The sequence below is a fragment of the Crinia signifera genome, chromosome 3, assembly GCF_055691185.1.
Source record: "Crinia signifera chromosome 3, ASM5569118v1, whole genome shotgun sequence".
NCBI classification, from domain to species: domain Eukaryota; kingdom Metazoa; phylum Chordata; class Amphibia; order Anura; family Myobatrachidae; genus Crinia; species Crinia signifera.
Genome location: NC_139219.1, coordinates 38,107,171 through 38,128,198, shown reverse-complemented (window position 1 = coordinate 38,128,198; position 21,028 = coordinate 38,107,171). Strand labels below are relative to the sequence as shown.

The 21,028-nt window shown below is 44.4% G+C and overlaps 1 protein-coding gene across 3 annotated transcripts in view; it reads left to right on the top strand.

Moving 5' to 3' along the window:
• Nucleotides 1-21,028, top strand: part of HHAT (hedgehog acyltransferase) — a 365,335-nt gene that overhangs the window by 252,970 nt on the left and 91,337 nt on the right. Inside the window, exons 10-11 of one of the 3 annotated variants that reach the window (XM_083175656.1) lie at nucleotides 8,968-9,112; nucleotides 12,919-13,427. In XM_083175656.1, coding sequence (XP_083031782.1) covers nucleotides 8,968-9,112; nucleotides 12,919-13,076 — 303 coding nt within the window. In that variant the 3' untranslated portion in view covers nucleotides 13,077-13,427. Of the gene's footprint in view, nucleotides 1-8,967; nucleotides 9,113-12,918; nucleotides 13,428-21,028 lie in introns of those variants that run through there. The other 2 variants (XM_083175654.1, XM_083175655.1) reach the window with 2 other exon arrangements.

Sequence of the window (21,028 nt, the reverse complement as noted above, 5' to 3'; positions counted from 1 at the left end):
TGGGCAACGTGCGTTTTTGGGAGGCCTCTTTGGTTCTTGCGCACAGTACCGCAAGCTGCTGTACCTCTTGAACCAAGGGCCTTAAACAGGGGGATGCTGGTGTAAAAGTTATCCACATAGAGGTGATAACCCTTATCCAGGAAGGGGTGCACTAAATCCCAGACAATCTTTCCACTAACACCTACGAGGGAGGGGGGGCATTCTGGCGGTTCAATTCTTGTGTCCTTCCCTTCATATACCCTAAACCTGTGGGTGTACCCTGAGGTACTTTCGCACAGCTTATACATTTTTATGCCATACCTTGCCCTCTTATTGGGAAGGTACTGGCGGAATTTAACCCTTCCTTTAAAATGTATAAGTGACTCGTCTACACAAATGAATTTTTGGGGGATGTACATCTCAGCAAATTTGGCGCTGAAATGATCAATGACCGGCCTGACTTTGAATAGCCGGTCAAAGGTGGGATCATCTCTGGGTGGGCACTGTGCATTATCGTTGTAATGCAAAAATTTAAGGAAGTGGGGTGCTGTACAGAACATCTGTACTCCAATATTGCCTAATTTCTGGCTTTTTAACTATGCCCATATGTAACACCAGACCCCAAAACGTCATCATCTCTACTGCATCTACAGGGGTCCACCTAGCAAATGATGACGTGGGGTTTTGGGCAATAAACTGCTGGGCATATAAATTACTTTGGTCCACCATTAAATTTATAAAATCATCAGAGAAAAAGACTTTGAAAAAGTCAATTTCTTTGAGGCCTGTACTATCAAATTGGATTCCTGGGTTGGCCAAAAACTCAGGAACCTGGGGCTCAAAATTGTCTGGTGGTGGGGTCCATACGAGATCAATCATTGGGGGGGGGGGTCTCAGCTGCTCTACGGGGGCATCTTTGAGGGGGTCCCTCATCACTAGAGGAGGAAGAGGAGCTTAAGACAAATGCCAATTCATCGCTTACTTCACTGGCTGTGTCAGTGTCAGAGGCAAGAAGGGCACATGCCTCCTCCGCTGAAAACAGTCTTTGCGATGATTGGGACATTTTTATTATTTTTAAGTGTAGTGTTTCAACACGTGTATAGTGTAGGGGGGGGTACAAACTTTATTTCAACACGGGGGGTATGTAGTGTGTATGTAGTGCTTTAACACGTGTAAGAAAAAAAAAAAGCTCCTGCGCCAAAAATTGAGCACAGATGTTGGTCAGTAACGTCCGTCACTGATCAGCGCTCAGCGGGCACAGGACACCCACAAAAGCACCGTGGGTGTAAAAACTATTTAAAAAAAAAAAACCCACAGCACTCTCCAAAAAAAAAAAATTTAAAATAACTGCTGAGTCAAAGGCAACAGAAATTTGATCAAAAAAAAAAAAAATTAGTTCAACCCTGTGCCAAAAATGCTGATCAGTGATGTACGTCACTGATCAGCGCTCAGCGGCCACAGGACACCCACAAAAGCACCGTGGGTGTAAAAACAATTAAAAAAAAAAAAACCACAGCACTCTCCAAAAAAAAAAAAAACTGATGATCAGTGATGCAACACTGATTAGCAGTGAGGGGCAGCAGGCACACCACTGTGGGTGCAACCTGACAGGGTATATATAAAAAAAAAAAATAACCCTGCACCCCAAAAAAGGTGCTGATCAGTTAGTTTATACTGATCAGCACAAAAGGGGGGCAGCAGGGGGCAGCAGATACAAAATTATAGCACACAATATATATATCTCTGACACAATGACGCTGCAGCAGCAGCACAAGCAGACAGGAAGCAAGAGCAACCAGGAAGCAACCAGGAAGCACCAATAGCTAGCAGCACGGATGCCACCAACGCTGATCAGGTCAGTATAGGGCACAGATGGGCACGGAGACCGCTCTGCACGCTGTTCCTGACCGGAATGGCGGCTGCAGGGCTGTCTCCGTTACCTCATTTGAGGTGTATTGGCGGTGATTGGTCCGTCGGTCCGACGGACCAATCACAGCCTTTGGGGGCAGGTGGGGTGAGGTGGGGTGACCACCAGTGACACCCTTACACCCCGTGGTGATTGGTGCTGTACTTAACAGCACCAATCACCACCGATCCCTGTGTCACCGGCGAACGTTATTCGCCGGTACACAGAAAACGCTGTAATTGGCTGTTCACATTGAACAGCCAATCACAGCGATCGCCGATGGGCGGGGGCATCGCTGCCCCCCTGGGCAATGAGGGAAGATGTCTGCTGTCAGGGACAGCAGACATCGTCCCTCTGTCACCGCGTCTATAGACGCGGTGACAATTAAATGGCATGACGTACATTTATGCCATGTGTCGGGAAGTACATCCCGACCATGACGTAAATGTACGTCAAATGTCGGGAAGGGGTTAAGTGCTAATAAAAACACAGGTTGAAGGCTTATTATGTTACGGTACATTACATAGTGTGATTTTATACAGTAATATGTATCTAATTTTTGCCTCTTGTACGTAGTTTGGAATAATTGAATCAGATTTTGCAGCATACTGTATACTAGGATGTACTTAGTCAGCTATTGTGGATAACTTTTGTCACAGTTCATTACCACAGAGCCTCTGTTACATCATTACAGTGCCGAGAAATCTCTATGGAATTGTTCTTGTCTAGTCATGAAAGCATTTCATAATAGGCCCGCACTGTACAATCTGGAATCAGGCATCCTTCGAGAACCTTTAAAAAAAAAGTTTATGTACTGTATTCTAGCTCACAAGTGCAAGTCAGGCTACTGCCCACTGGTGCATGCAAGGTGGTGATTAAGCGCTGAATAGGACAACAATGTAAAATCTAAAAGAACAAATGCTGTAATATTTTTTATAGTGGAAATAATAACGAAGAGAATTAGATTTACAAAATTTGAAATTGTATTATTCACATTTGCATCCACAGAGTTGTGTAGTGTTGCATGCATTGCTTACGAAGATATGTACAGCATCTGTTTTATAGGATAAAAAGTTATATATATATATATATATATATATATATATATATGAAGACTAATACATAGGTCAGAAGTGATACATATACCTGAGGCCTTTTCAAGAGGCCGGACAGTTAGAACATCACAGGAAAAAGGAAGTAGAATATAAATTAACATGGGTACGAAATCCATTTCTGCAAGACCTGACCTCTCCCCCTCTGTCCTCTCTTGTGTACCCAACTGCCTGTCTGCCATCTCCTTCTGGATGTCTGAGTACTCTCTGAAGCTCAACATTGACAAAACCAAACTCATCATCTTTCCTCTATCCAAAGTCTTTACACCCCCCCCCCTCCATATTTATTAGCAACACCGTCACTCCCCTGTTCTTCAACTCCGCTGCTTGGGTGGCATTCTTGACTCCCATCTCTCCTTTGCACACCATGTCAAATCCCTGGCTCAACCCTGATGGTTCCAGCTATGCATCATCACTCCCATCAGGCCTTTTCTCTCCTAGAGTGTGACTAAACTTATTATTCACTCACTGGTCTTCTCAAGGCTTCACAACTGTAACAGGCTTCCCACGCTACCAACTTTCTCCCATTCAGTCTCTCTTCAACTCTGCAACTAGACTTATCTTCCTCTCCCGTCCAATGACCATTGCTTCTATGCTACCATGGTCACTTCATCTAATGAGCATATCCATGATTTTTCCTGTGCTGTCTCCATCCCTGGAATGAGCTCCCTCACTTTACTAGATTCTCTATGACCTTGCAAAGCTTCAAACAGGCTCTGAAAACCCGCCTGTTCATCAAAGCGTACTGTTCTGCATAATGTTGTACTGAGGCCACCTCATGTCTTGGCCATCCCTGCCATGCTCACTTCCTGCTCTCAGGCACTGCTTGCCTGTATGTCTCCCCATCCTTCTAGACTGTAAGCTCCTTGGAGCAGGGTCCTTCACTCTTGTTTTCACAGCCCTCTTTCTTGCACTTCGATTACAGCTCTATATTACATGGGTTTCCTTCTGTTCATGTGGACTCGTTTTTTTTTGTGGTTTTTATTAACCCTCTGGATGCCTACATGGATCAAAGAGGGATGGTCTACATTGGATTTAGGTGATTTTTTTTAACAGGTCTGTTTTTATGACTACATAGACAAGTCCACTGAGGCCCACGTGTCCCCTACAACTTTTGTCATCCCATATTTTTGGAACCGGGAATGGTTCAAGAGCCCGGAGCAGTTCTTTAAATGCAGGGAGTCCCTGCATATTTTTTTTTCCTGTATTTGAAATCCAACACTGGTTCAAAGAGCCTGGAAAAGGCACCCACACTGTTTTTTTTTCAAATGTCAAAAGGTTATCAATTTGCCATTCATATTTTGAGCTGAATTAATGTCTGAATTTGCTCATACGAATAATGGTACATTTCCGAGTTGTTCTGGTGCCTATTGAAAGTCCTGCAGAGTTTGACAAATGGTCTTTTGATTTGTATTATGTTTTCTACCATGATTTTTATTTGTTAATGAGCAAAATCACCCAATTTTTAGGTTTAGCAAATCTTCATTGTGCGATTCCCAGTAAAGAATGGGACATTCATATATATTTGATCTTAGTGTTTTTCCCTAAATGTGTCTATAACATCCTTCATCCATCTCTGAATTTTATTGTTTGCAAAGGCATTATTGACAATATATCATCACTGTCTCTGCGTGATCTCCAATTCTAGCACACAAACTTACCTGCAGACTTACATTATATGCCAAAATGTTTTTAACTCAGGTGTCAGCCGTCCAAGCCCGAAACTTGTGCAAAACCTTTACATTACATTACATTACAGCTGAAACATTCATTTGATGGATATCTGGTTTTATATAAATCCAATTTAAAGCCCAACACCACCTTCAAATATCCATCTGCACAAGTAGTGAGAAAATATATTATTTACAGTATTATAAACAATTCATCAATCCAATGTGTCAGATTATCTGATCACGCTTTCCGTAGGATGCAATACAGGTTGTGTCTCCTATGTCCAATATGCTTGGGACCAGAAGTATTTTGGATAACGTGTTTTTTCATACTTTGGAATATCTGCATGCCATAATGAGATACAGTATTGTGGGGATGAGAACCAAGTCTAAACACAAAATGTGCTTATGATACAGTATACACCTTACACTCATAGCCTGAAGGTCATTTTTTTACAATATTTGTAATAATTTTGTGCATGAAAATGCAATGTGTACAGTGTGTACATTGGGTAGGTGCAGTCTGGTCAACAGAAGTGTGTTCGGGCCAGCTTTGGGGTAGTTTGTGGTGGGTGCATGGCGCCACACACAGCCGTAGAGCTCTGTGTAGACCTGAGCTCTGCGCAGTTCTGGAAAATGCTCCAATTTTTGTGATGTGATTGCAAGTATTTTGAAATGGAGGGGAGGGAACTGGTATGCTGGTCTTCCCTGTGCTGGGTGGCCCCACGGATGCTAGAGCGAGCAGTTGCAGTGCTACGACTGAATCTGAATTAGGCCCGATATTCCATATGCAAATGTTAGTGTGTTTATACCAGGGTGAATTACAGAACATAAACTCAACAAGAGCACTTATGGCACAATGGAATACAATGACACTATACATGTGTATCCAAATTCATCTATCCCTTTTGTGATATAGGTCGCATTACACATAGGGGGATATTCTGGTTAGATTAGCGTGCACCCTCGGGAGGAAGTGGGCGGGCAGCTGACATCCGGTGATGTCAGCTGCCTGTCCCCGGCACCGACGTCACGGCTGGGAATACCCAGCGTTTACCTGGGAACACCCATGAAACACTGGGCATTTCCATGGGCGTGACTATCTGCCCCCTGGCCACAGTCTTGGGTGCATGCACCTGGCGAACAGTCTGTTCGCCATGGCCGTACACACCTGGCGTATGCACATGCACAACATTTGAATACGCCCACCATCGGTCCCCGTGCAAATTTTCTGGTCCATGCAAATGGACCAGAATAACCCCCATAATGTGTGAGCTCCATGTGACTCAGTAGGACTGAGTCTTTCTTTTTTTTTTACTTTTTCCAGAATAGAGTGCACAAGCAGCTTCTACTGAGAAAAATGATATGCAGAATTCCTATATTCTATGTGTGACTGCGGCTCTATCTGCATAATAAATGGAACAGCCTCAATCACAAATTGACCCTCAGCACTACCGAATGACTGTTTAATATGAAAGGCGGTTAGATGTAATCACCTCCAATTAGCAAATACTTATACTGGTGCAGGAGGACCCTGGGTCCCTGCCATATTGTAGGCGAGCATGTAATAATACCTTGAGTACTAGAAAATGTTTATAAATAACTACAGATGTGTCCACATACAGTTATCCTCCCATTGATATTCTTATACCAGTAGTATGCCACGGACTTTATACTGTACTTAGCCTTGCTTAAAACTAGAGATGAGCGGATTCGGATCGCCGGGATCCGTCAGATCCGAATATCGTGATCCGAGTCTGGATCAGAGCCGGCTCGGGAGTTCCGCCTAAATTCCGGACCGAAAATGAGGCAAAACGTCATCATCGCGCTGTTGGATTCTCGCGGGATCTGGATTCTATATAAGACGCACGCGCGCCCCGCCATCTTTACTCCAGCATAGGAGAGGGAAGAGGGTGGTTGTGCTCTGTGCTGTGTGCTGTGCTATAATAATAATATATTATTTTGCTGCTGCTCACTCGATTAGGGTCTGCAGGGGCTGCTGTACACAAGTCCAGTGTACAGGGGCTGCAGTGGTCAGTGTACAAGGGGCTGTACAGGGGCTGTGTTCAGTGTGACAGGGCTTGTGTCCAGTGTGACAGGGCCTGTGTACAGTGTGACAGGGTCTGTGTCCAGTGTACAGGGTTTGTGTCCAGTGTACAGGGGTTGTGTCCAGTGTACAGGGGCTGTGTCCAGTGTCCAGGGGCAGTGTCCAGTGTACAGGGGCTGTGTACAGGGGTTGTGTCCAGTGTGACAGGGCCTGTGTCCAGTGTGACAGGGGCTGTGTCCAGTGTACAGGGGCTGTGTCCAGGGTAACGGGCTGTGTCCATTGTCCAGGGGCTGTGTCCAGGGTGACGGGCTGTGTCCAGTGTCCAGGGGCAAGGTCCAGGGGCAGTGTCCAGTGTGACGGCTGTGTCCAGTGTACAGGAGCTGTGTCCAGGGGGGGGGTGTCCAGAGGCTGTGTCCAGGGTGATGGGCTGTGTCCATTGTCCTGTGTCCAGGGTGACGGGCTGTGTCCAGTGTCCAGGGGCTGTGTCCAGGGGCAGGGTCCAAGGGGCTGTGTCCAGTGTGACAGGCTGTGTCCAGTGTAAAGTAAGAAAAATAAATAGAAGTAATAAATAAAATAAAAACACATTTTTGGAGGATGATGAAGGAGGAAATAGTGGGAGATCAGCAACCTGATAGAAGTGCTGAAGCTGCTACCACCAGTCATGACAAGACCGATACCTCTTTGTATTTTTTGCTCTTTGGAGCATTTCTCTTTTTTGGGATAAATTATTAGCCACCCTGTCTGCCCCTGCAGTGCCGCTCTGCTTCCAAGATGTGCCAGGTTGGATGTGTAAGGTCCACATGTATGTGATGCCCACTGCTGTCGCTTAGCTCAGTCATCCAGCTACCTCGGTATACCCTTTTGGCCCAACTACAGTAAATGAAAACAATTTTGTAAGCTGTGAAGTGATCAAAATTGACTAGAAATGAGTGGAAACTAATGTTATTGAGGTCAATAATACTTTAGGGGCAAAAACAGGCCCAAATTCTGTTATTTTAGCCATTTTTAGCATTTTTTCATAAAAATCCAGATCCAAAACCAAAACCCACAAGGGTGGTTTTGCCAAAACCTATCCAGATCCAAAACACGAAGGGAGATCCAGATCCAAAACCAAAACCCGAAAAAGTGGCTGCCGCACATCTCTACTTAAAACATAATCCTTCCTAATGAGTATGCTGTGGGACTGATTCAGGTCCCACCGCTAATTCAAAAAAGTCATAGTGTACCATTGTTAGCAGAACCCGTATCTCGCATGGGTCATTGTTCGCAAAGTGGCTGCAGATGGCAGGTCTTTCTGCAGCTATGTGTGGTGAGCGAGGGTCTCCATTTCGCAAAACGTAGAGGTTTTGCTTCCGTTCTTCCAGTTTGCAAAGGCCAGGGTGTCCGTTTTCCAACTGAGATTTCCTGGCCTCAGCCACAGAGCTTCGGCAGTCAGTCTGCATATCCTGAGGGTTACTCAGCTGCCGATTGTGCCGCAGGTGCTTCCAAGCTATGTTAAATACAACCACACATGAATCACCCTCTTAATGCCGAAATTAAGGGTAAAGTAACAAACTGATGGGAAAATTTGCAAAATACATGTCCCTGTGAAGTGAGTGGCACCGTGCTTCATCTGCAATGTTATCCAAATTGTTTTTCAAAAAAATCATGTATCCTAAGTACCTAAGTACTATTTGCAAGGTAAAACGCAAAATTGGGGAAAAAGTAGCAAACTTGTATGACAACATATCTGTAAAAGATGGATCTTAACACTCTGAGTGCCAACGTTGCTGTAAGCGATCCTCAAAATATCTGTTAAAGACCACCAGCGTCACTCATCACAGCGGCTGTTCTTTTAGTATAAATAAATGCAAAAATACCCAAGTCAATTAATTAGTTAAAATATTAATTTTAATTCTCAAAAGAGCAGTCACTGTGAGTGACGATGGCATTCTTTAACAGATATTTTGAGGATCTCTCACAGCAATTTTGGCATTCAAAGGGTTAATAAAAAAAAAGTTTGCTTCTCAATTTTCACCCCTATTTGGCACCTATTTGGCACTCAAAGGGTTAAGCAGTGTCGATGTCCATATCCCACCAACAAGGATGAAGAGTGAGTAAACAATTTTTGGAATAACTTGTGTAGATACAAGAGTTTAGAAATTCTACGCACACTTGTGTACAAAACTACTGTATATCCCATTATTTTTTCTGTATGGAATACTGATGAACAGTTAAAGTAATTTTGCATTGTTCTTTTTTTTGTGTTAACAGAATCAGAATGTGTCACCGAAGGCTTATCGCCAACTGCACGCTGCTCTGGCATCTGTCTCCACCGCTCTGCTGATCTTCACCAATCTCATATTCCTGGGCGGGGACCAGGTTGGAAAGATATACTGGGACAGACTCATAGTTGAAGGTCAGCATATTGGAAATGACATTTTTTGAGCAAGTTTTTCTGTGTTCAATATTTTCCCTGCTGTGTTTTTCTGACGTCATTTAGATTATCATACAGAACTAAAAAATACACTATTTTATTAGTAACCCATTTAATGTTTCAATAGATTTCTTCATATGATGATGATAACTTAACAAAATTGATATAAGCCCCAGCGGTTTAGCTTTCGAACCTATCCACAGGATTTCTCAGGCCTTAATAGAAGGACATCTCTCATGGTTTAATTCTTTACTAGAATCATCGTTGTATAATGCCTTGGGGTTTTTGGACCCTCTCCAGTAATTATTGTTCAGTAGTCTCATGACTGCGCAAATAACCCAGGTCCGACCGGGGTTGTTGCCGGGTTGACCCGGGTCACTGTGCAATGTAAAAGGGCCTTTTGCAGAATTTCCTGTCCAGCAACCTAGCAATCTGACCTGGGTTAAAAGAAGGATTTATCCTGGGTCGGACCCAGGTTGCTGTGCAGTGAGAATGCGTAACCCGGGTAAAAGCGACCCAGGTCCCCTTCACACTACAGGTGGAGTATCCCTTATCTGAAATGCTCGGGACCAGAAGCATTTTGGATAATGGATTATTCTGTATTTTGGCATTTTATTTTATATTTATATGAGGTATCTTGAAGTTGAATTTGGGACCCATGTGTTAACACAAAATGCATTTATGTTGTATAAACATCAAATACATAAAATACACACAAATGTATTTTATATGTCCATGAAACAAGGTTTAAAAACATGAAACAAAGTTTGTGTACTATCTCAGGCACTGAATTTGAAGCAGTTATTGTTTTGCACATACTGTATATAGTGCCAGTTATATCATGTCCCCAGTAGAGACAGTTACATATCATGTCCCCAGTAGAGACAGTTACATATCATATCCTCAGTAGTGCCTGTTACATATCATATCCTCAGTAGTGCCAGTTACATATCATGTCCCCAGTACAGACAGTTACATATCATATCCTCAGTAGTGCCTGTTACTTATCATATCCCTAGTAGTGCCAGTTACGTATCATGTCCCCAGTAGAGACAGTTACATATCATATCCTCAGTAGTGCCTGTTACTTATCATATCCCTAGTAGTGCCAGTTACGTATCATGTCCCCAGTAGAGACAGTTACGTATCATGTCCCCAGTAGTGCCAGTTACATATCATGTCCCCAGTAGAGACAGTTACATATCATATCCTCAGTAGTGCCAGTTACATATCATGTCCCCAGTACAGACAGTTACATATCATATCCTCAGTAGTGCCTGTTACTTATCATATCCCTAGTAGTGCCAGTTACGTATCATGTCCCCAGTAGAGACAGTTACGTATCATGTCCCCAGTAGTGCCAGTTACATATCATGTCCCCAGTAGAGACAGTTACATATCATATCCTCAGTAGTGCCAGTTACATATCATGTCCCCAGTAGAGACAGTTACATATCATATCCTAAGTAGTGCCAGTTACATATCATGTCCCCAGTACAGACAGTTACATATCATATCCTCAGTAGTGCCTGTTACTTATCATATCCCTAGTAGTGCCAGTTACGTATCATGTCCCCAGTAGAGACAGTTACATATCATATCCTCAGTAGTGCCTGTTACTTATCATATCCCTAGTAGTGCCAGTTACGTATCATGTCCCCAGTAGAGACAGTTACGTATCATGTCCCCAGTAGTGCCAGTTACATATCATGTCCCCAGTAGAGACAGTTACATATCATATCCTCAGTAGTGCCAGTTACATATCATGTCCCCAGTAGAGACAGTTACATATCATATCCTCAGTAGTGCCAGTTACATATCATGTCCCCAGTAGAGACAGTTAAATATCATATCCTAAGTAGTGCCAGTTACATATCATGTCCCCAGTAGAGAGAGTTATATATCATTTCCCCAGTAGTGCCAGTAAAATATCATGTCCCCAGTAATATATATATATATATATATATATATATATATATATATATATATATATATATATATATATATATATAATCTGAATATGTCACATTCAGATCAATATTTCACTGGCTGGTGTGTCACTCCAAAAAGATCACAAACTAGAAAACAAATTAGGGGTTCACTCGTACAAATGTGAGAGCTCGGTTTTTGTGAGGAAGGAAACACTGGATTAAGATGTCTTAATGTGATGAGTGTATCCCATTTCTAGTTGCCGTGAGGTATTTCTTGAAACAAGCCTAGTTAGAGGTGAATGTTTTTACCTCCAAAACATGTAGCAATACTTTCTTTCTTCTGTGTTTTATTATTGAAATTAATAAAATTTTTGATGACCCTTTGAAAGTGTAAAACTAAACTTCAGTTGTGTAGTAAAGCATGACTTAATTATAGGGTTTATGTTAAAGTACATTTTTTAAATTTAGCGAGTGACGTACATGACTACAATTATAATATAAAATATTAAGGAGGTTTTAGCTACATATTAATTTTTCCTTCAGCTATATTAACTAAGTTGTTGCAGGTTAGAAAATTTTTATTTAGGAGAACCTTTGAAACGACAATGGAGGACAAAAATAAATAAGTTTATAATACACTATATATAACTTTATAAAACAGTATTAATTTTTCACGGCCCTTTGCGTTTCATGTGATAGAAAATATACACAATCTTATATATAATTCTCAGCTGAAAGAACTCTCAAATGCTGACATTACTTGGAGGGGACCGAGCCATTGCGGGGTATCCAATTAGGTTATCTGGAGCTGAAAACTTTAAGTTTTTTGTGATATTTTTCACTAATTTTTTTTTCTTCTGGCTATCCTAAAAATAGCACAAGTTAGGTGAGTTTTCATGACCTGAGGTGGGTGAAACAAAATCCCTAATATGCCATTGCTTGGGCCGGCTAATTGGATTGCCCCCAGGAATACAGTTAACACCCCCCCCCCCCCCATTATCTGTAATGTACAGTAGCTGTTATAGGGATTTCTTTGTTACTAATTCAGATTTGCGTCCAGCCTTTCATTAGCACAGTGGTTCCCAAACTACTAGCGATCTGTGATAAAGTCGCAATTCTTCCGCAGATTACACCGGGGGCAGGGTTTAAAGTGGTCCTGGACAGTGGTTCCCAAACTACTAGCGATCTGTGATAAAGTCGCAATTCTTCCGCAGATTACACCGGGGGCAGGGTTTAAAGTGGTCCTGGAGAGGTGGTGGAACTCCTTTCCCCTAACACTGCCCCCTCTCCTCAACCCCCTCCCCCTCATAAGGTAGAGTCTAGACCAGTGCCTGGAAATCTGCACGCAGAACACAATCACATACACATTACACCACATGTAGTGCCCTTGATTCATATTAAATCACACAGTAATGCCCCTTATACACATAATATCCACAGATGTGCTGCTTATACAAATCTGTCTCATTCACTCCAGCAGCTCCATCACCTCTGAGTTCCCCAGCCCCCTTTCACCCTGTCTTCAGCAAGCACAGAGCCTGCTCCTCTTAGTGGCTCTTCTTCACTTCAGCGGCGACAATGGCATACTTTTGTGTTGCAATTACTGTTCAGGGCAGTGGCAGAGGTGGAACTCAGTTCCACCCAGTTCCCCCTCACGTTAACCCCTGCACGGGGGCAGGTTTTCTACTTGAGTCATCTGCAGCTTTACAGATCAGCGATCGGGTCCTTCCATTTTTGCGCAGTGTACAGATGTGTCCTCATATGCTATTGCTATAGTTGTGCCAAACATGGTTGAATGTGCACGAGGCAGCAGCTGCAGATTTTTTCATGAAAAGTTTCTTTCTGCTTCTTTCACAGCTGCAGACTCCGATGCACACAGATACACAAGTGCCTTAAATCAGATCAGTCAGTACTCATGGCATATTCAGGTTAGGGGTATGAGGACACTTCCGTACCTCTTTCTTGCGCAAAGCAGATCTACCACTATACAGCAATACTGTATGCTATGTTACTGATTAATGGGATATAGATCACTGAATCACACAATCGTGTCTGGCACTGTGTTCTCATTTGTCTTCAAACACACTTGCTGCCAGCTGAATCCACAATCTCTCCATTACTTTATTTCTTTATAAGCAAACATGCAAAAGGCCAAATATATCTGCCAAATATATCTGCCAATGCATGTTAACAGGCTCAGTCCAGACAAGACAGGTACTGTATACTCATTTCCTTTGTATAATAGCGAATAAGAGGTAGATGTATGAAGCAGTGATAAGGGATTAGAAGTGATAAAGTGCCTGGTACTTTATCACGGACCAATCAGCTCCTGACTATTAAGTTATAGGCTGGGTTTAAAAAGGGACAGGTAGGAGCTGATTGCATAGTGATAAGTATCAGGCACTTTATCACTTCTCTTTATCACTTATTCTTATGTAATACATCATAGTCATAGATCAGTTTGGCTGTTTAAAGTTACATTTTTGCTCTTTTATATTAATTTTATTTGACGTTTTATGGTTATACATAATCTATCACAGATGGCTGCTATCTGTGTTACTTTGCAATGTATGTTTTACTTTACACTCATAAGCAGTGTAGGCTCTTACCTCTGTGGCGAAGGGGGGCTTCTGCAATGCCGGACCTCCCCTCCGCTGCTGCTGGACCCCACCACCGGTGCCCGCTGGTCGCAGCCGCCGATGCATGCTGGTTCCCGCTGCCGGTCTTGTCCCCCGCTGCAGTCGCATGATCAGCATATGCGCAATCTCCTCTTTGGTAATGCACATGCGCTGACCCCCAGCCTCTATGGCTGCTTCGGCAGCAGTCCATAGAAGCATATTCACAGTCCTGGGTTCGGTGCATGCGCAGTATCATCCTCAGTACTGCCCATGCGTAGAACCTGTTTTTATGGGCTGCCGCCACAGCAGCCCATAGAGGCATCCCAGCGGGAGGAAACGCCTCCCAATGGGACTGCCTTGGATGACTGGCAGGTCGGACTTCCAATAAGAAGCCACTGCCAGTCACAGTGATGCCAGTGCATCTGGTTTCACACAGTGGCGGATTTTACCTTTGGGGCTGCAGCTTTGCACCCCATAGGTAAAAACTGCCACTGGTAGACAGACATTTCTAAATTCTGGGTATTCAAAAATAATATAATAGGAAGCAGACAGTGTACATGCAAACCAAAATTCCCCTTTGCCCCATAAGGAACTACTGAAACGTTGTTCCTTTCTGACCACGACTAGGCCACCAACACAAAGCCTTGGTGAGATATCCTTAAATACTGCTCCAGATATCCTTAAATAAGCTACATCTGCTCTATTGCTCAGGCCCCTAATTTGTTATGTTCCAACAGCCAGGTCCTACGAAGCCTCTATGAAGGTTTCCAACCTGCATCAATGCACCAGTTGCAATAAATTGAGACTACAGGTTCCAGACACAACAAATAGTTTGTGACAAGAAGAAAGAATGGGTCTGACCATGGCTATTGTCTATGGGATAGGACGTGCTGGTATTATAGAGATGGTAAGGGGGCATATATGTATTACATGATAGGTATATAAGAGGAAGTGGCACCTGCTACAACCAGCAGCCAATCCCCGCTGTGATACTATTAGAGAGATCCCATTGATTATCCGAAAATTCAGAGCCACGATCCACCTCTGACTAGACAGTAAACAGTGGCGGCTCTTATCTCTGTGGACAAGGAGGCTGTTGCAATGCAGGCCCCCCTCCGCTGGTGAACCCACCTCCGGTGCCCACTGGTCCCCATCGCTTCCGCCAGTGACTGCTGGCCCCCGCTATTTGCCCTAAACCTCATTGTGGTCACGTGACCAGTGCATGCACAGTAGTCTCTTCAGTACTGCGCGTGTGCGGGCCCCCAGTCTATGCGCTGCTTCGGCATATTCACGGTCCCGAGTCCGGCACATGCACAGTATCGTCCTTAGTACTACGCATGCGCTGAACCCGCAGCAGCCCGTTGGGTCATCCCAGAGGTAGGGAACGCCGCCCAGTGGGACTGCCTTGAGTGCCTGGCACCTTGGACTTCCAATAAGAAGCCACTGCCAGTCCCTGTGAAGCCAGTGCAGTCTCACAGACTGCATCTGACTTCACACCGTGTCAGATTTTACCTGGGGGGTAAATAGGTTCACTGCTCATAAGTAGGTTACAATGGCACTCCAAGTTGTTGGCGAACCTCAGACACTAATAATAATAACAGCCAATCACTTAAGGAATAGGTGGACAGATGTTGGTTAATGAAAGAGCTGTACTGTAAAATTGTGTCCAAATCTGTCATACACTGGTCAAACACAGACATATGTCAGCATTCTGGATGTGTGGCCAGACTTCCAATTCTCATTGTGCTCTGAAAGTTAAAGTTTACAGATGGTCGTCAACCACAGATGTTGATCCATTTGGTTTGGTGGCACTGGTATGGAGACTGTGTTGAAGATTTTTTTGAGCCAATGCCATAAATTTTCAATAAAGCACATAGATGTCTTTACTGAATACATTGAATATATAAAATACATATTTCAATATGCACAAATGTATAAGTGAAGGCTTTCCTTTTTCTAACACAATCCTGTATATATATATATATATATATATATATATGGCTAACAAAGCTGCTCACCATGGGGGGAATTTGAGTGTTTTGTGTACAAGCAGCGACAAGATGGCACCTGACAGAGCAATTCAAGTGTACAGATGGAGCTGATCTCAAATGAGCTACCCCTGGCGATAGAATTGACATTCGCTGCCTCGCGCCAGCCGACGGAAGGGAGCGCACGAGCATGAGGCGCCCCATTCCATCTGAGCCGCCCGCCACCGGTCCCTGCACCTCCCCGCAGCTCCCTCGCAGCCCCCACCAGCTGCTCCCACTCCCTGCCCGTCTCCCTGAAGTGGAGATAGGCAGGGAAGCTGCTCCCTGCCTCTTACAAGATTGACAGGAAGCCAGTGTTTCTGGGTGTCACCCGGCCCTTTTCTGGGAGTGTCAGGAAAAACACGGGCATGCACAGGTGTTTTCAGGGAGGGTGTGTGACATCAGCTCTGGCCCTGATCAGCCTGATTCTATCACGCAGGTAGAGTAGGTTCTGGGTAACACACAGTCTGCACATGCTGGGAAAATCACTAGATAGTGAGTGGCGTATGGATTTGCAGCTGGCCGCCAATCTGTGTGATTTTCGCAAGCCATTATCGAGGGGCGAGTTTTCACTCTGTCTGGGCAGCTATCGCAGACCTCTGCTAAATCACCCAGCAGTGATCGGGTCTGAATTACCCCTAATGTCTTTATTGTAAATGCAAGTTTTTATTTACCAGTAGCCATTTTACTGATTTCATTGACCCTCGTTGGGCTATTTATAAACAACAGAAACGGTTTCCTCCATAACATTTCTACTTATCTCAATATCTTTCCTACTGAAAGCCTGTAATGTTTTTGTCAATAGACATAATGGCTTACTAACTTTTTCATTTAAAATATAAAGTCATTCACAAACAGTGCTTCAAATCTCAATAGGTCAAGGACTGTTGGTTTTATCGTATGAGTAGCAAAACCTGTTCCGTGTCAATGAGCATGCTTCACCTTACCTGCTTTGCTGCTGGCAGTCTTCTTGGCAGCAAATTCCAGCAGAGGCTGCCGTCAGCTCCTGGCAGGTGCAGCCTTGGCAGCAATCTCAGCCACTTTGCAGAAATCGTAGCTCAGCTAGTGCTAACCGTTGTTCCAGCACATTGTGCCAGCTCAACGTTCCTTCTTTATTTGTACACACCATGTGGCCCTTTCCCATGGTGGACTACTGCCAGTGTGAGTCAAGCTGTAATTTAGCAAATGTTAACACTTTTTGTCACCTTGATGTGAGCACAACATCATAATTACTACTTTCCAAACTAGAGTTTTTGTAGTTAGACAGTTGGAATTCTTTGTTTCTGCTCATTACATGTTACGGTTTACATTGCTTGCTTTTGATGTTTAGTTTCCTCGTGACTGAGTTGGCGAGAAAGACCTGAGAGTAATGAAACAGATGTACAAACAGGATTAGAGCAGGGTTGCCTTCCATCCCAGAATGGCCTGGAGGGTCCTGGAAATCGGGTCCACCTCCCGGCCCCACACAAAGAGGGGCAATCCTCCCGCACAGCCCTCCGTCTTCAGTGAACCGCCCCTCGGCGGTGAGGTTCCTGGGTCAAATGACGTGATTGCTTAATCTTAGCTCTGCCCCCGCAGTGCAATGCCTGAAATACCACCATTGCACGGCAGGGGGCATGGCTACAATGATGCGATCACTCTAGCCATTCCCTCAAACAGGTCAGCCTGTCCGTGGCCCCGCACCGCCCATTTTCGCTCCCGGCGATGACCCCGCCCCCTGCCTCACTGAGCTGGCTGTCCTCTCCTGATGGGGGCAGCCAGAAAGTCGGCAAGTATGGCTTAGAGCTGGATGCGACAAAAGTGATACAGAAGTAATGTATTTAATGGCTAAGCAGAATATTGCCAGCAGCAGAACACCAAAGTCCTGCTACAAGCAACGTCTTTCAAATCAATGTATCGTAGTATACTAGTATGACATTGTCAATTGAAATGCAATCAGAATATGTGAATTCTAGTACAGTAACGCCTTGTGTAGAAATGCAGGAAGGTATGACAGTCATGGAAGCCGCAATTTTCTTTGCTTCGTGTTTCTCAGTAAATTCCCCCTTTTTGCTGCCAAGTCCCATAAAAACAAGTGTTCCGTGAAGACTCCTATTCATATGCTGCTCCCGGTCACAAGTTTGCTTCAAAGTCCAATTTTACAGTAAAATTTTTCTCCTTCTAAAGGGGCCTACACACAAAGAGATTTGCTGAGCGTTCTGAGTGATGCTAGATCCCTCAGAACGCTCAGCATTCAGCAATGTGTCAGCGCTGTGTACTGAGCGATCTGCCCTGCAATATTACTAGATTTATCCAGCATGCGTTTGCATACTCATCTACTGAAGATGCCTCTCACAGCCCACGCCAGATCACATCCGCTGGCAAGAGCTGTCGGAGAGGTGCTCCACCTGACGGGGATGCGCAAGTGTCTCACACGCACGCACATCCCCCGCGGTGGGTGGCAGAATCCCTGCCCATCTCCACTTCAGGGAGATGGGCAGGATTATGGGGGGTTGCGGGGACCAGCGCGGAGGTGGCGGAGAGATCCTCCAGAGCAGGGAATGCAATGTGGTAAGGGTTAGTTAACTACTCAATGGTAAAATGCACTGCCGCCTGTCTTCATTATGGTGTTGACATTCTGTTAAATGTTTATACCGCAACCAATTTCCAAGCTTTTCTTCAAAGGAAAAAAGCCTAACAAGCTAAAAATGCACTTTAAGCAAAGTGAAATCATTTGGTATCATACAGTCTTCAGAAGATCTCAGGCCAAAGAAAGCAGTTTCCATCATTCTTAAGGACCATACACACTGGACGGTTATACCCAGCATGTATGGACAACGATGATGGGGAAAATCGCTTGGCTGAAATTGCTCAGTGCATACACACTGAGCGGTATTCCACAGTTTTAGCGATTTTCCCGGGAGTGGGACGACTTTCCATAGCAGGACGCTATGGAAAGCAGTCCACTCCATTGCTCATTTGCTGTAATAGCAGCAGATGAGCATCCGGGCCAGCGATGATGCGGGAGCGCACATTAGCGCTCACCACTCATCGCTGACCCATACACACTGGACGGCTCTGTGCACATGCACACAGCGTCTATTCCAGGGGCATAACTATAGCACCGCAGCCCCCGCGACCGCGGGGGGGCACTATGCATTTGCGGGCGCCGGGGGCTGCAGTGCTATAGTTACATCCCGCCGCCCTGCCGCCATCCCCCGCAGTCTTTACCTGTCTTCAGTACGCGCTGGTCCCGGCTCCCTTCTTCTGCTATGAGGACCACCATAAAATGTCTGCCCCCATTTAGCAGACAGTTCTCAGCACTGTATTTCTCTTTCTTTGTAGAACTACAAGTCCCAGCATTATGGCACCTCTTGATATGTGTATAATTAGGGTGAGCATTCCAGGATTCCTTTCCACCACAGTTTCCTTGATTGACAGAATATGCAAGTGGAAAGAATGTAAAGATTAGAAGATTACAAAGTTTATTCCTGTTACCTGTTTTCTGTCATGTATCAGTCGCCTTTTAAAAACAAATGAATTCTATGTGGAAGGCACAACACAGTAATGCTTCAGACAGGATAAAAGTATACTCTGAATGATGGCACCCTGACGTACTGTACACAGGAGGAAGGGACTGTTCTGCTTCTAAAAGTAAAAATGGAACAGTATGATTCCAAAACAGAAGCAAGTTATTTACACATCCAGGCAATGATGGATATGGAAAATGACTTAAAAAAGAAATGTACATTATTGTATTTGGCTGCAAACATTTCCATCACCACATACTGTAGGAGGCCAGATGTATCAAGCTTCAAAAGTGATAAAATGGAGATTGATTAACAAACAGCCAATAAGCTCCTACCTGTCATTTTTCAAACCCAGCCTGTACCATGTCAGTTAGTAGCTGATCGGCAGGCGGTTTGTTACTCTCCATTTTATCACGGTCGGCATCAGGAAGGAGCAAAGCACCCAGAGCATCCTACCCATTCTTTTAGGTGGTTCTGTGGGGCAACCAACGCTCTAGGTTGCAGGCAAGGACGTTCAGTCAAGGGAGGCAGTGCTTCCCCTGTAATTTTGTTTAAAATAATATAAAGAATATACCTAAGACACATTTTCTGTGTCATAAGGATTTTCTTTATATTATTTTAGCAACTTGTAATATTTAAAATAGTTTGTGAGGCACCGTGAGACAACTTACAAGTGTAAGGGGCCAACTTACAAGTGTAAGGTGAAGAAGCAAGTGGGGGGGGGGGGCACTAAAAATAATAGCAAAAGGGGCACTTCTAGAAGTGCTTCATTGACAGGGGCTGCTGCGATTGGACTTCAGATCCAGCTGCTGTCCAATCACAACAGCCCTTTGTCAATTAAGCTTGTGGAAATGCTGCTATTATCTGGCTCTCCCCTCCTCTTTCACCTGTATCCCGGCTCCCTCTTCCCTGTGTCTCGGGTAACCCGTCCCCATGTTCGGCTTCCTGTCCGCTGTGCCGCGGCTCTCCCCTGGTGCACCTGGTGAGTTTTGTGTTTATTTCATCTTTTTCCCGGGGGGGAAGGGGGGGCAGCAGCCGTAGGGTTAGGAGGCGGGGGTTCAGGTGTCGGCAGGTGGGGTTGCAGTGGTGCATGTGACAGTGCCTCTCTGTTCACAGCCTCCATCACATGTCACTGGTTGCAGGGTGTTGTACAGGGTACAAAATGGTGGTGCCTTGAGAGGAGCAATGGTTTCATCCCCTAGGCCCTGCATCTGGCCATCACTTTGCCATCCATAGTTGCAGCCCTGTGTGCCTGTATGGCCATTTATTGCCTTTCACAAACCATTGAACAAAATACTTTTTGAGGGGGGTGTGACTTATCTCACTACAGTGTATTTATATAGAGTTAGATGTTATATGGGTGTAAATTACTATAAAGAAAAGTGCTTGGGGAAAAATAGCATAACATTTTGCATACTGTATGCAGAGCTGTGTGCATCCTGAGATACAGTACATACACCTCTGTATTGGCATCAGATGCACTTTGTTTACTGTAAGACATTCTCATCATCATCAGCGTCTACTTGAACATGCTTTATTGTAGGTACGAAGGTACATCTAACAGGTCAGCGGGGGCCTCATTTGCATGGACACGCCCTTAATGAATGTACGTATTGTACATGGGGATGCCCATTCACACCCCCGTTCTGCCTTTCTGGGCAGGTACAGTATGATCACAATGCATTTGACTCTGCATACCCATAGTTGGGTGTGCTTCAAGGGGGTCAGGGTTAGTACTGTATGTTGGGAAGTTTGGTGAGCTGTAAACTATAGGAAAGAGAAGACACTTTTTTCTGGGGTAATCCTAAGTGTA